The sequence below is a fragment of the Oryx dammah genome, unplaced genomic scaffold, assembly GCF_014754425.2.
Source record: "Oryx dammah isolate SB20612 unplaced genomic scaffold, SCBI_Odam_1.1 HiC_scaffold_4, whole genome shotgun sequence".
Classification (NCBI taxonomy): Eukaryota; Metazoa; Chordata; class Mammalia; order Artiodactyla; family Bovidae; genus Oryx; species Oryx dammah.
Genome location: NW_024070188.1, coordinates 9,770,089 through 9,785,451, shown reverse-complemented (window position 1 = coordinate 9,785,451; position 15,363 = coordinate 9,770,089). Strand labels below are relative to the sequence as shown.

The following is a 15,363-nucleotide window of genomic DNA, read 5'->3' as shown; positions in this document are numbered from 1 at the left end:
CTACTAGCACTTTCCACTTTTCTCCTGGATAAACATCTTGCTTCAAATGCTATTGTTCCTAGAACACGCTTGGTCCTTAGTCGCCTTCATTCCCTTTGCTTATGCTCTGACCCAAGTTTTCTCTTCTACACACTGTCTCCATTTGGTTCTTCTTCAAGTTCATCTTAAAGATTTAAGGATTTGCCAATCCTCCATGAACACTTCTCTGAATCTTCCAATTAGATAAGCTCTCTCCCTGCTTTGAACTTCATATCACACGGTTTGAATCTCTGGCAGTGCTTTATCATATTCTGCCCTATAACAAAGTCATTCACATCTTATTGCTCCTAAAGGTCAGGCGTTGACAGCACATGTCCTGGAAACAGACCAAAAAAAAAAAAAAAAAAATCCCACATCTGATTCTTGCTACCTAGTTGTCCTTGGGCAAGTCACCTAGCATCTCCAAGCCTGTTTTCTCTTCCAATGAGAGTAAGATCTTATATGTGAAGGGTTTGCCTAGTATCTGATTCATACTAACCACCCAATAAAATGTTGGCAATTATCATTATTTATCCTCTCCACTGGATCAGAACCAATTTTATTTCAGAAATTCATTTTTCACTCTAATGCAACAACGTTTGGTATATAGAAAGCACTGAATAAATAATCTATTGAGTGAACTGAATAAATAGTTCATAGGACTTCAGTGAAATTTTAAAGCAATTTAACCATAAGATTAGCACAATTAAATCATGTGCACGAATCTAATTCTAAGAACACACAAATCACCAAAAAAGACAGAATTCAGGAAAACAGGTTTGTCTTCCAAAAACTGCTTGCTAACTTATAACTAACTTTCCAGACATTCCTCCACACCCCATACCACCTCTCCCAACCCTGCAACACACACATGCACAAACACACATACAAATGAGTTATTTCATTAGCTATCTTCTAATTCTGATATTTTAACAGAGTAGACATTTTTGGATTAAAAACAGTGACAAATTAAATAACAGTTTAAACTTTCTATCTGTTCAAAATCTTGTCCACAGATCATTCAGCACTCTAAGAAATCTGATATGAAGCTCTTAAAATATACAATGAACAATGCTATTCTACATTTAATATTCTCAAATAGACATCAAAAATATTTTTAGAGTTAAAAAAAAAAGATTGCCATCTTTTGCAGTGAATCTCATTCAAGGATCTACTTTAAGAGAAAAATGGGAGATGTATTATAATAGAAACAGAGGTGAAAATACAGGGAGATGTAGTATAATAGAAACACAGGTGGGTTCAACAGTGCTTATTAGAACATTAGCAAGAAACATCCTATTTGTGTAAAATACCTGATTGTCTGTAGTACTTTAAACTATTAAAATAGTATTTAGTGATAGTGGGGAATGCTCATAACATTGTAAATGAAAAGACAAGGTATAACATAATACAAACAGAAGGTGGTTTAATCGATATTAAGGTGCTTTTTCCTTAGTAATAGGATTATTCATGGTATCTGTCCCCCTGTATTTTTTTTTTTTTTTTACTTTGCCTGTGTGGATCACAATAAACTGTGGAAAATCCTGAAAGAGATGGGAATACCAGACCATCCCTGTATTTTTAAATAATCTGCAGGAAGCATGAGTTAATTTAAAAATGTCTTTTATATGTTTAATAGCTATGTGTTTGCCATGATCTATAAGAATAACTACAGAGGGATTTTGCTGGTGGCCCAGTGGTTAAGACTCTGTACTTCCAATTCATGGGGCATGAGTTTGATCCCTACTTGGAGAACTAAGATTCCCTGTACCTCATGGCACAGCCAAAAACTAAATAAAAATAACTACAGAATGTGTCTAACTGAAAGAGTAAAGTCATCCTCGAACACATTTAACTAGCTGTACTGTCATAAACTCAGAGAAGCTGCGTCACACACAGAAAGGTACATCTGTAACTGACCGACCTAGTGTTCCAGTCAGCGCAGTTCTCTACGGTGCCAAGTCGTCACCTTGGAATGTTACGTATCATGGTTCTCTTTGAGGAAAGGAAACACAGTTGTACAAAAATGACTCCAGGGGTTCAGGGTGGGGGAGAACTGTAAACTTCCATTTTAAAAAAGCCTCTCTTGGTAACATCTTCAAGCCCTGGAAAACATATTCTCAAATATTTGCTTTTTCACAGAAAGTATTATAGTTGGTCATATATTAAGCTCTGGCTTCCTTAAAAGCAAATGTATCCTTATATTCACCACCTTCAAATGGGAACCAGCAGTAAATCCTATTATCAGAAAATGTCAGCTAAACATAAATTGCATTTCTGTTTTTATCAACATTTCCATACAGGTTTGTGATATGCTAATCATGATCTCAAATCTTACACTGTGTTTTCATTTTCAGTAGTCAAGCAAACCTAATGAACTTCCATGTAACACATTAAAAGGCACCGACGATAGATTTTTCTCAAAATTCACATAGATGAGGAAGTCTTTGTGATCTGTGACATGATACTACAAGGTGCGGATGTAGAGGCTGTCATGAGGTCAGTCCTGTATATATAAAGACAATGAGCTTGGCATATCAGCAGCAGGGCTGGCAGGATTTGGCCCGTCAGTCCACTGGTTTGCCAGGGTGATGATGGATTTGCATTGATTTGGATTCCTTGTTTGGTCTCGGTTCTCAGAGAAAAGGAGGCAGCTTGCACCTGGAGCTGGTGCGGGCCTGGAGAGCCGAGCGTGCAAAGCTGTCTCACCTGGTGACTGAGTGACTTCACGGCCATGAACTTGGTCTTATTTGTTTGTTGTTCTCACCAGCTGAGCTAACTCATCTTTTAAGATAGAATTACAGAGGCCAGTACAGCTTTCCAAAGTTTTCTTTTTCACTTCCCAAGAAACACCACCATTAAATTTCTGAAATACTTCCTATTATATGATGGACTCATATGAGCTCAGAGGAGCTTTACAGTAATAAGATTTCCTATGACCAAATTATTTCAACCATATTTAAGCATACTCAGGGGTCTGAATGTCTTTTTCATCACAGGGGCCTGGAATCAAGTCCCTTATGATTATACAGTAGAAGTGACAAATAGATTCAAGGGATTAGATCTGATAGAGTGCTTGAAGAACTATTTGTGACACTGTACAGGAAGCGATGACCAAAACCATCCCACAGAAATAGAAATGCAAAAAAGGCAAAATGGTTGTCTGAGAAGGCCTTATGAATAGCTGAGAAAAGAAGGGACATGAAAGGCAAAGGAGAAAAGTAAAGATATACCCGTCTGAATGCAGAGTTCCAAAGAACAGGAAGGAGAGATAAGAAAGCCTTCCTTAGTGATCGATGCAAAGAAATAGAAGAAAACAATAGAATGGGAAAGACTAGAGATCTCAAGAAAATTAGAGATACCAAGGGAACATTTCATGCAAAAATGGGCAAAATACAGGACAGAAACGGTATGGACCTAACAGAAGCAAAAGATATTAAGAAGAGGTGGCAAGAATACATAGACGAACTATATAAAAGAGAGCTTAATGGCCCAGATAACCACAATAATGTCATCACTCACATAGAACCAGACATCCTGGAGTGAGAAGTCAAGTGGGCCTTAGGAAGCATCACTATGAACAAAGCTAGTGAAGGTGATGAAACTTCAGCTCAGCTATTTCAAATCCTAAAAGATGATGCTGTGAAAGTGCTGCACTCAATATACCAGCCAATTTGGAAAACTCAGTGTGGCCACAGGACTGGAAGGGGTCAGTTTTCATTCCAATTCCAAAGAAAGGCAATGCCAAAGAATGCTCAAACTACCGCACAATTGTACTCATCTAACATGCTAGCAAAGTGATGCTCAAAATTCTCCAAGCTAAGGCTTCAACAGTATGTGAACCGAGAACTTCCAGATGTTCAGGCTGGATTTAGAAAAGGCAGAGGAACCAGAGATCAAATTGCCAGCATCCTCTGGATCATTAAAAAAAGCAAGAGAATTCCAGAAAACCATCTGCTTCATTGACTATGCTAAAGCCTTTGACTGTGTGGATCACAACAACTGGAAAATTCTTCAAAAAACGGGAATACTAGATCACCTTACCTGCCTCCTGAGAAATCTGTATGCAGGTCAAGAAGCAACAGAAGTGGACATGGAACAACAGACTGGTTCAAAATTGGGAAAGGGGTACGTCAAGGCTGTGTACTGTCACCCTGCTTATTTAACTTATATGCAGAGTACATCATGCGAAATGCCGGGCTGGATGAAGCACAGGCCAGAATCAAGATTGGCAGGAGAAATATCAATAGTCTCAGATATGCACCCTTATGGCAGAAAGTGAAGAGGAACTAAAGAGTCTCTTGAAAGTGAAAGAAGAGAGTGAAAAACCTGGCCTAAAACTCAACATTCAAAAAACTAAGATCACAGCACCCAGTCCCATCACTTCATGGCAAATAGATGGGGGAAAAGTAGAAGCAGTGACGAATTTTATCTTCTTGGCCTCCAAAATTGCTGAGGATGGAAACTGCTGCCATGAAATTAAACGTGCTTGCTCCTTGGAAGGAAAGCTATGACTAGCCTAGATAGTGTGTTAAAAAGCAGAGATGTCACTTTGCCAACAAAGGTCTGTATAGTTAAAGATATGGATTTTCCTGTAGTCATGTATGGATGTGAGAGTTGGACCATAAAGAAGGCTGAGTACCAAAGAATTGATGCTTTTGAACTGTGATGTTGGAGAAGACTCTTGAGAGTCCTTTGGAGTCTCAATCCTCAAGGAAATCAACCCTGAATATTCACTGTAAAGACTGATGGTGAAGCTGAAGCTCTAATACTTTGGCCACCTGATCCAAAGAGCTGACTCATCAGTAAAGACCCTGATTCTGGAAAAGACTGAAGGCAGGAGGAGAAGGGGACGACAGAGGAAGAGATGGTTAGATGGCATCATTGACTCAATGGACATGAGTTTGAGCAAGTTCTGGGAGATGGTGAAGGACAGGGATGCCTGGCATGCTGCAGTCCATGGGGGCTCAAAGAGCTGGACATGACTGAGCGAATGAACAACAATAATAGGGGTCTGAAATTCATTTTTTTTAACACACTGAAAGTTAAATTTAAACAAATATAGTGAATGTTTGAGTGCAAAGCAAAAACAATAAAACAAATTCACATCAATTGTCTTTTTGAAAATTAGACATGAGGATTTCAAAGGTCTCAAGGTAGGTAATTAACAATACCATCATGTGGTCAAAAAAGGACTGGAAGGGGAGGATGGAACCTAAGACCTAGTCCTGGTTGTTGCTGTATAACAACAGGTCACAACTATTAAGATTTTCATTTGTAGGGTAGAATGAGAATCTGGGCTTGACACATTTAAGAGCCAATCCAATTTTAAAATAGTGAGAATTCTGATTCTTGTTAAAAATACATAAATCATATACTAAATATTTTTTAAATCTAGATTTTTTTGTTTAACCCATGGCAAAGTTACAGCTGCAAAAATGTTTTAAGGTAAGAGATGACCTCTTTTAAGGCAAGAGAGAGTAACATGGAAACTTATATTACCATATGTAAAATAGATAGCCAATTTGCTGTATGTCTCAGGAAACTCAAACAGGGGCTTTGTGTCAACCTAGGGGAGTGGGATGGGGAGGGGGATGGAAGCAAGGTTCAAAAGAGAGGGGATACGTGTATACCTATGGCTGATTCATGTTGAGGTCTGACAGAAAACAAAATTCTTAAAGTAATTATCCTTCAATAAAAAATAAAAAAAACTAAAAAAAAAAAAAAAAAAGGTAAAACACAACATAAAACCAGCCTGTGTTTTTAATCAAACATTTCTAGGAATGAAAAATACCTATACAAAACACCCTCAAGGAGCTGTTTTTCTCCTTCTAAAACACAGGATCACCTGGACAATACAGAATATATTTTCTTAAACTATTTCAAGCACAGCACTGCAGAGTTACTGAAAGATTTAAAAAAGACGTCATCGAGGTCTTTTCCATATACAATCGAGAAATCTCATTTCCTTCTTCCCTCTCCTTTACCATGAAAAATCCTTGCACAAGTGTAAAAGTGAAACTTGAATTTCATCTGAAAAATGTCTCTCTTCACTTTAGGGTGCTGCTCTCTGAAGGAAGGATGACTGAATGGATTTTGGAGCAGGAAGAAAGCACGGGCCAAATTGGTTTTAACCTTGCAAACCAGCACAGATGAGAGCAAAGCTTCCCAAACTAGAGCTGCAAAGCCTCTGATGTCCTCAAGTAAGTAAGCCCCACATTTGGAACACAAGTCTAAGATGATGAGATGGTTGGATGGCATCACCGACTTGATGGACATGAGTTTGTGCAAACTCCGGAGTTGGTGATAGACAGGGAAGCCTGGCGTGCTGCAGTCCATGGGATCACAAAGAGTTGGACACAACTGAGCAACTGAAATGAATGACAGTCCATGGGATCACAAAGAGTTGGACACAACTGAGCAAATGAAATGAATGACAGAATCCCTAAGGAAACAATGACAGTTCATTTGGGATCTTCTTTTTTTTTCCCTACCCACTTTAGTTAAGATAGAAAACAAAACTGTAACTTATTTCTGATTATATATTGAGGTGACCATAATGCACATTTGCTCCCAATTAAGGTAATTTTAAAGGATTTACCATTTATTTCAACCAATCTTTTCTCTATCTCTGGGAGGAAAAAAAATCTTATCTATTATCAGTCTTTCAATCTAAGCAGCTCATCTGTCTTTAAATTTTTTATTTAATGTGCTTCAAAGACTCCTCACTTTGTAAGAAAAATCTATCAGTTATAAGGTATAAATGTGCCTAGTGGGTCACTATTGAATCACATGGGGCGGCAAAATTGATGATACATGTATTGATGTTGCAAACTGAATTAGTCCATTGAAAGGGAGGAGTTACAATTCAGGATCAAGGTGTATTAGCCTAAATTCTTGCCACTTTAAATTGAAATTTATTGGGCATTTTAATAACCTTTTAAATTGAGGGATTTATCAAGTGCTTACATTTTTAAGTATTTTTCTTACTTTCTTCAAATGAAACTGGCAAAGAAAAAAGGGTGTTTTCTGCTGAAAACTTAGAGTAACAGAATGTATCACCAAGCAAAATAAATTTCAAAAATGGATTCTTTGTAGGTTTCTAGGATTGATAATGTATAATGATACCAAGAAACAGTGTTTAAAACAAGTACACTTCAAGTGACAATACTGTTGTTTTCTTTTTGCCTATTCAGTTATCCTTATTGAATTTCTGCAGCACTTATCTGCCAAGGAATTCAGAATGCGTTAGAAACTTATGCTGTGCTGTGTTAGCGGCTCAGTTGTGTCTGGCTCTTTGCGACCCTGTGGACTGTAGCCCGCCAGCCTCCTCTGTCCATGGGATTCTCCAGGCAAGATTACTGGAGTGGGTTGCCATGCCCTCCTCCAAGGGATCTTCCCAACCCTGGGATCGAACTCAGATCTTCCACACTGCAGGCAGGTTCTTTACCAGCTGCACTACCAGAGAAGCCCTACAAGCTTACAGACTTAGAGTATTATAACCATACAATAGAATTGTTTTCAAACAGTAATATTTTTTACCTTAAGAATGTGTAACACCATGTATTGGGGAATAGTAAGCAGTGATATGATATTAAATTGGGGAGTTTATACAAAGGAAGAAGCAAGAAATCAACTTCAAGAAAGCCATCACTTAACAGGCTAAAAACTCAGCTTCACTGTACCAAAGATTCTGCTTCAGTGAGTTGATGATGAGAAAATCGAGACTAACCAATCTACTGCTTTCCTGGATCTTAGATAAAGGTCAGTTTTAACTGTTAAGACTTTCCAATGATGAAATAATTCTTCTGAACAGAGACTCTATAAATATTACAATTTGTTGTTTTGTACAATATCAGCAGACTTACCAATGAAAGTCCATTGGCAGTTTATTCCTAAGATGGTGTGCTTTTATTTGTTAGATATTTTTGATAATTTGGCATCATCCTTAGGAAATAAAGGCAGCTGGCCAGTTTATGAATTCCTGGTGAACATTTAAAATGTTTAATGGAATATTAAGTACCATATATTTAACCTTTTTTTAGGTAATTATAGGATCTAAAGTATAACCCCAAAATAATACTATTTCATAAAATGAGCCTTAGAAAAGTTAATATAGTTAAAATTAAAATATCATATCTGTCTAATCTAATCTAAACAACGAACAAATTCAGATATTTTTAGCTCTATTTTGAAAACTTCTGAGTTTAACTCAAAGAGGGAAAATGTTTCTATTCTATTCTAAAAAAACATTTCTACAACTAAAGTACTACCTAATCCTATTTCATTTATAAAAATATGGAACCAAATTTTATTTCAAATATAAAACTCTCTAGAACATAATCATTTTAAAGGGAAAGAAGGGCCCTAAGACTTACTGATACAAATTTACCTACACTTTAAATTAAACAATAATAGCTAAATTAAGATCACTGTATATGAGGTTAGAGGTTAATGGAATTTACTCTTAAGCTTAATTGGCAAATGATAAACTGAAAAATAAAGAAATTCTTGCCTATCGTTGATAATACCACTTCATTAACCAATTGCTTTTATTTACCATTAAATGTGATTCATTCTTCATAAAGGTGTATATGCTAACATTGAATTTAGCTTAGCAAAATGTCCCCATATTCTTAAATACTGAATTGAACATAAGAAACTGATTGAGACACTTGTTTATAAACAGTTAGCTCTGGTTATTTCCTCAAATTCATATCGTACCATGACAATTTTTTAAGCACATTAGCAGGGTCTGTGATAATCAAACCATCAACCCTGTATGTTCCATTTTATGCATTTTAAAAAATATATTCTCAAGAAAATCTAAGTTCCAATTTACATTATGATATTAGGAATTTTTTATTTATATTTTTAAATCTTTTATTTTAGAATATTGTCTTAAGACACTTCACTTTCATACATTTATTTGCATTATATTTGTTTCACACTCTGCTCTAAAAATCCACAGAACAATTTTCTATGGAGGGTTTTATTATGTAACTAATTTTGTTCTATCCTAACTTAATCAGCCTAGGAAAAAACCCAAAATGTGAACTGTTTGTCTTACAGAAATCTTCCTTCTTACCAACTTTATAATGCTTTTACAAAACTGTTTAATGAATAGCATTAACTTTCACATGAATATTCAACTTCTCTATGTAAATAGTGAAAGGATCCACCATCTCAATCTATCTCCAAAGCCTATCTGTATAAAACACTGCTCCTGTTTCCTTCTCAGCTATAACTAACAGCTTAATTATCAGCAGAGCCAAAACCATTGAGTATCACTGCCCCTAATCCATTTTTCAAATAGCAAACTTGAACACAGCTGTAATTCTTTTAAGAATCTTTATTGTATTTTTTTTAACAATTTAGTTTGTTGGCTCTCGATGCAGTTTATAAAAAAACTTCAGCATAGTTTCATATAAACTGCGATCAAAAAAGTAACTTGTCAAGAAGTTATCTGAAGTTGCAAGTTATTTTTTGAAATATGCAGAACAGTAAAATGTAAGCATGCTCTCGGATGCAGGGGCTCCTGTGGACTATGGAGTTACTCTGAAGAGCTTGCTAAGGTCTGCAGGCAGTTTATGAAATGCAATCATTCTCTCCACAATTTCGGTACATGAGAATAAAACTGATATTTATGAAATAAGTCTTTTTCTCAAAAAAGTTGAGGCAGCTTTTGTTGAATGCTATCAGTGAGAGTATACTTGCTACACCTTGAACTGTACTAAGAGAAAAACAGCCAGGAGGCCATGTTCATGCTGAAACTTGAAAACATCCCTCCACACATGTTGAGTTCCAAGAAGGAAGAGGATAAAGCACTACGCACAGTTGTTCATCGTCCCACAGTAACAGAACACACCAAGAAACTTTACAGAAGGGAGCAAGTTCCCTTCGCTGCTATCAGTCAAGGTCACTGGCGGCTACAGTGGAGGGTGGAGGTGAAGCAAGCCTAGGACGGGATAAAGCTGAAGTCTACATCTCATGCAGAGTTGTCCTGGTTCTGTCCTCACGCGCTTCTCAGACATCCGAATTCGAGCTGAGGTTTGTTAACCTGGGGTCCGCATTGATTTCGTATCTGTAATGATACCCTTCCATGTGATCCCTACAGGCATCTCTGATATTATGCATCCACTTCTTTATCCCTCTGCGGTTCAAATACAGAACCAGGAGGAAGATGGCGCCAATTAGGGCTAAAACAATACCAAGGAACACATAAGACGTCTGCAGGGATGGCGGGAGGATAGGGTCACAGTCCAGGTCGGAGCTGTTGAGTTCCAAGAGGACCCGATGCCTCATTTTCTCCGGGAACGCACAAGTGAGCCTGCCTTTGCCCTGCACTACCTCGGTCTCCTTGAGCCAGGCCACCATGTCCACCATGTGGCAGTCACAGACCCAGGGATTGTCGTCCAGGAAGACCCGGACGTGGGGCAGGCTTTGCAGCTCGGCCAGGGTGCCGTTGCGCAGGACCTTGAGGGCGTTGTCCTCCAGGTGCAGGCTTTCGAGGTGCGTCAGGTTCCGGAAGGACACGTGGGTCAGGCCCACCAGCGAGTTGTTGCGCAGGTCCAGGTGCCGGAGACCGGGCAGATAGGCCAGGACGTCGCGGGGCAGGTAGAGGAGCTGGTTGCTGGCCAGCTCCAGGCGGCGGAGCCCCCGCAGCGCGTGGCCAGCTCGCAGGGCCGCCGCCACCATCCCCTCCAGGCTCAGGTTCTGCCGCTCGGCCGCGGGGAGCTCGAGGCGGTTCAAGATGAGCTCCGCCAGGGGGCTGGGGGCCACGACGCTGGCGTTGCTGCCCGAGAAGGCGAAGGGGCTGAGGTCGGCCAGCGGGTTGTGGCTGAGGTCAAGCTGGCGCAGGCCAGGCAGGTGCTCGAAGGCGCCGGCGTCCACCTCCTTCAGGCGGTTGCCGCTGAGGTTGAGCGCGGCCAGGTCTGCCAGCGGCGGCCGGCGGGCGAAGGCGCCGGCGGGCAGCACGGCCAGCTGGTTGCCGGTGAGGAAGAGGTTGCGCACGTAGGGCGGCAGGTCGGCCGGCACCTCGGTCAGGTTGCGGTTCACGCACTTGACGGTGCGCGCGGCCTCGGAGCACTCACACGGCGCCGGGCAGCGGCCCGGCAGCGCGGGCTGGCCGGACGCCGCGGGAGCCGGGAGCGACGCCGAGGAGGTGGAGGAGGACGCCGACGAGGGAAGGGAGGTCGAGGAGACCCAGCCCAGGAGGACCAGCGCCAGCCGCGCCAGCCGCAGCCGCCCGTCCCCGGCGGCGGGGCCCCGGGAGCACCCCCCAGGCATCGCGGCTCGGGTGTCCCCGGAGCCGGGCTGGGACGCCGCCCGCTCCGAAGGTTCGGGAGACGGGGCTCCGGAGGGCGCAGGCCGGCCGGAAGCTTCTGGAGAAAACTTTCCTCTCGTGGGAGCGGAGGAGGGCCGCCGCCAACGCCGCCGCCGGAACTTGGCCAACCCCCCGGCCACCGGGCGTCCCCCTCCCGGGGCCGAGTCCCCCGCCCCTTCCCTCCAGAAAGTACGCACGGCCGGTCGGGACGCTGGGCTCCGCGCTCCTCCTCCCGCTCTTCTTGCGGCCGCCGCCCCCGGGTGGCACCTCCCGCCTCTTTTGTTGGCGCCTCCCGCAGGATCCGCTGCGCGACCTGGGACAAGCGGGAGACAAGCGTGAGGCGTGGTGGCGTCCGCGTCTCCCCGAGGGCAGGAATCGCCGCCGCGAGCCAAGCCAACGCCACCGGGTACCCGAGACCTCCCTCCGAAAGCCCGTCCGGGCCTCGCCTCCTCCAGCGCCACGCACATCCTTACCCAAGCAGAGGGGCAGGCGACCCGAGGGGCGAAGCACAGTCTTGCTGCGTCCCGAGCCCTCACTATATATACCCTTCCCAGCTCCCGCCCTCCTTTCCCCGATCAGACTCATCCCCCGCGTCTAAACTTCTTGCTTAATTCCCAGCGCCTCCCGACTAAAACTTCTCCTTCCCAGCTCCTTCCCCCCACCTCCTCCGCGGACGACCTGCCTTCCGGGGTCTCCGCCCCCGCCCGGACCTCTCCTCCAGGTCCAGGTTAGGACGCGATGGAAGTTTCAGGTTACAGGAGTCTTTTGATGTCTTTCAGGACCCTGACGGATTAAGTGGAAAGCACTCGGCTGGCGCCCCCAGCCCGCGCCCCAGCCAGCCCCATTAGACCCGAGGGCGTTCAAGTCATCTCCAAAAGGGAGGCGTGGGGGAGGCCGCAAACAAAGCGGCGCTGGGATCCCCGGACCGGCGCTAGTCTCCTGCCTGAGGATGGGGAGGGGCCCTGGAGCCCGCCCGCCACCCCCTATTTCCCCCTCCGCCCCCCAGGCTCTCGCCTTCTCCGCTTGCTCCCCGGCGCTCACCTCCGCACTCGAGATAACTCCCAGTCTCACCAGAGTCGCAGCGACTTGCCCGTTCCGCGCTGCAGGCGCCGATTCTCCTCGCACCCCAGCCCCTGGCCCAACCTCCGCAGCTGGGAAAAACCAACCCGGGGGGCGAGGGGGTGGTGCGGAGGGCCAGGTCTGCCGGAGGAGCTGCTCTGGCTGCGCGGCGAGCCTGGGCTGCGCTCGGTAGGGGGATGTAAGGAAGGAGGCGAGGGGGGATCGAGACCGCGCGCCTCCTCCTGGTGGAAATTGACAAGGAATGTGCCGGAAAAGGTGAGGGAATCCCTTTTTCTCCCCCTTTCCCTGGCATCCTTTGGTGGTTCCTCATTTTGCATACTGGGTTTTACCTTGGACTGAAACAAAACCGCTCGTGCATCTCGTGAAATTCGCCTTGATCTGGGCACTTAAAGCGGTAACCAGGTAGATAGAGGCATAACAGAGCAGGAGCGTAAAGAAATGAGCTGCAAATGTACAGCGGCAGCAGGAAAACGCCCAGCTGCCTGCAGGGGAGTTTCGGAAAGGCTCCCGGGCCAAGTGATGCTTTAGACTGCCAACTTCGGATTTAGGTGTAATTAATCCGTCCCCACCTGTCCCGCCCCCGTCACCCCCGCACTTCTCGGATAGTTGCGGAACTTGTGAAGGGAAGAGAGCCAACTTGAAGAAGAAGGGAGGGAGGGGAGATGGGTGGAGAAGAGATTCACTCTTGACTCATTAGTTTTCCTGCTCCCCAAATTAAAAGCAGAGGGAAGAAAACGGCCGCCAAAGCGTCCTAGAAACAAAAGACAAATAGCGAGGACGTGAGTCACCGGAAAGCGGACCCGCCCCCCTCCCCAGACGTGGCAGCCCTGTGTCAGTGCAAGTCAGTTAGCTGGGAGAGTTTGCAGGGTGGGGGGTGGGAGTCCTCCAGGGAGAACAGAAGTTTGGTAACTCAAGTCTGATGCTGCAGGATGCGCCCGGTAGGCAAGGAGCAGAGAGGCTAGGATTGGGGCAGGAGACAGGCAATGATTGATTACAGAGAGGATTTGTTACCCCGGAGAGGTTTGGGGTCCTGAAAGCTCTATTCTTGTTCTCTCAATGAGTGTCTGTCTCTTTTGTCCTGAAAAAATAATTTCCCTAAAAGAGTGAGAAAGTGCTGGTTATTCACGGTTCTTCATTTTAGAGAAAATGGCAATTAGAGAAAACAGTTGCAAAAAAATAAGATCTGGTAATATAAAAAGGATCCAATAAGGAATGCTGAAGTTTGTACCTATGGCATGGGCCTGCCTTTAGTGTGAAGGAAAGGTCCCAATTGTCAAGTCACTTCTTGATTACTTTTGTGGGAAGAAATAGACTGCGCCGCCAACAGCAAGAAGGGCCCAGGTGATACCTAGAGGGCGTGAAGACTGCAAAAGATTTGTGCAAAAAGCCAGTTTTGTTTATTTGCATCCTCAGCACTTTTATCTAAATCTTTTTCGTGTTTTTAAAAGTGCTTTGTAATACGAATGTGAAACATTTTCAAAAAAAGAATCTCAAAAGCTGGAGTCATGTTCTGTATCCTGATGGTGGTGGTGGTTACATAAGTCTAGACATGCGTTAAAATTTACAGAACCTTGTACACTGAATCAGTTTTACTGTATGATAATTTTTAAACAAAATTAGTTATTCATGGGAAAAAAATACTAATGCTCTGCCTTGGTATTCTGGTTCTGCTCTATTGAGGAGAGTAAGAAGATTCTAAATATCTTTAGAATTTAGAAAGATATATTCTCATCTGATCTCACATCAGCTCAGCAATATAGATACCAGTAGTTATTCGTATAATTATTCTGTTTTACAAATGAAAAAACTGGGGCTCTGAGCTGAGACTAATTCACCTTGACAGTGTCTTTTACTTGCCAAACCTCCTGCTGATCACTTTACAGAAATCATCTCATTTGTTCTTCCCATCAGTACTCAGGTAGATTCTCTCACTCCAGTTTTAAAGAGAAGAAAACTGAAGCCGAAATAAATTATATAACTTGTTCTAATGTGTGGTGGAGGTAAGGACTAGGCCCAGATTTGTCTGCTTTTCATGTGTATCTCACATTCCACCTCTAGGCAAAATTGAGACACTTATGCAAAGTCCTACACTGCATACCTTAGGCAGAACCAAAGCCTCTCCCCTGGTTCACTTTCTCCTTATTTTCTTCTACCTGCCTGCAGCTGGCAGTTAGTTGGTTATGGCTGCTGAATCAGGACTCAGAAATTCGGGGTCATTTTTAGCTCTACCACTTACTGTGTGGCTTCAGTATACTTCTGTTTCTTAATCTGTAAAATAGGACACTAATAAAACATTATGACATTTCCATGAGAACTGAGATAAGATATCTAACATGCTTGGCAAAATTGCCTGTTATTATTGTGTTATTCTTAATCTTCATTACTCTCTCGCTCGCCATTTGTTCTGTACCCACCAAATCACTGTAACTATATTAGTTATAGGAGTCCAGGATGGATAGTCTAAGGTCTCCTTCAAGTAGAATTGCCAGATTTAGCAAATAAAAATACAGGACATCAGTTAAAAATGAATTCCTGGTATACAATGAATGTTTTTTTTAGTATGAATATGCTCCATGCAATATTTGGGATGTACCTATGCTTAAAAAAAAAATCCCTTTTTACCTGAAACTCTAATTTAACTGGGCATCCTATATTTGGTCTGGTAACAAAAGAGTTCGTAACCTGGTGGAAGAAACAGACAGAAATAAAAGCTTTCACTGAGGGCAGTTTACTGTGTGTGTCTTTCCAGTCTCTCTGTTTGTATATATTTTACTTTTGTTTCTAATATTTTTTATATGAATGGGATCATAGTCTATGTATTATATTATTCATGATTTTTAAAATTTTAAAACAAGTATGCCTCGTTCCTTGTCCATACTTTCTTTGTTTTAAAGATTGCAAAATGTAGTGTGGACTATTTTACCACATTTTTAAAACTG

At 42.8% G+C, this 15,363-nt stretch overlaps 1 protein-coding gene across 2 annotated transcripts; it reads right to left on the bottom strand.

The window, feature by feature from the left end:
- Positions 1-9,355: 9,355 nt before the first annotated feature.
- On the bottom strand, positions 9,356-13,198 carry TPBG (trophoblast glycoprotein). 2 transcript variants are annotated; one of them, XM_040238944.1, is made up of 3 exons: positions 12,386-12,585; positions 11,818-12,127; positions 9,356-11,657 (listed from the first exon to the last, which is right to left on the bottom strand). In XM_040238944.1, exons 2-3 carry the CDS (start codon positions 11,927-11,929, stop codon positions 10,045-10,047), a joined length of 1,725 nt encoding a protein of 574 aa, XP_040094878.1. In that variant the 5' UTR covers positions 11,930-12,127; positions 12,386-12,585; the 3' UTR covers positions 9,356-10,044. The 2 variants fall into 2 exon arrangements, with proteins under 2 accessions (XP_040094878.1, XP_040094877.1); XM_040238943.1 differs by lacking the exon at positions 11,818-12,127 and having other exon boundaries at positions 12,386-13,198.
- Positions 13,199-15,363: the final 2,165 nt, after the last annotated feature.

Bases quoted from the DNA above. Each gene is read 5' to 3' on its own strand.
- TPBG (XM_040238943.1), bottom strand. From the start codon at position 12,734: ATGAGGAACCACCAAAGGATGCCAGGGAAAGGGGGAGAAAAAGGGATT. The intron at 11,658-12,385 runs GTGAGCGCCGGG...CGCTTGTCCCAG, and splicing joins GAGTTATCTCGAGTGCGGAG to GTCGCGCAGCGGATCCTGCG.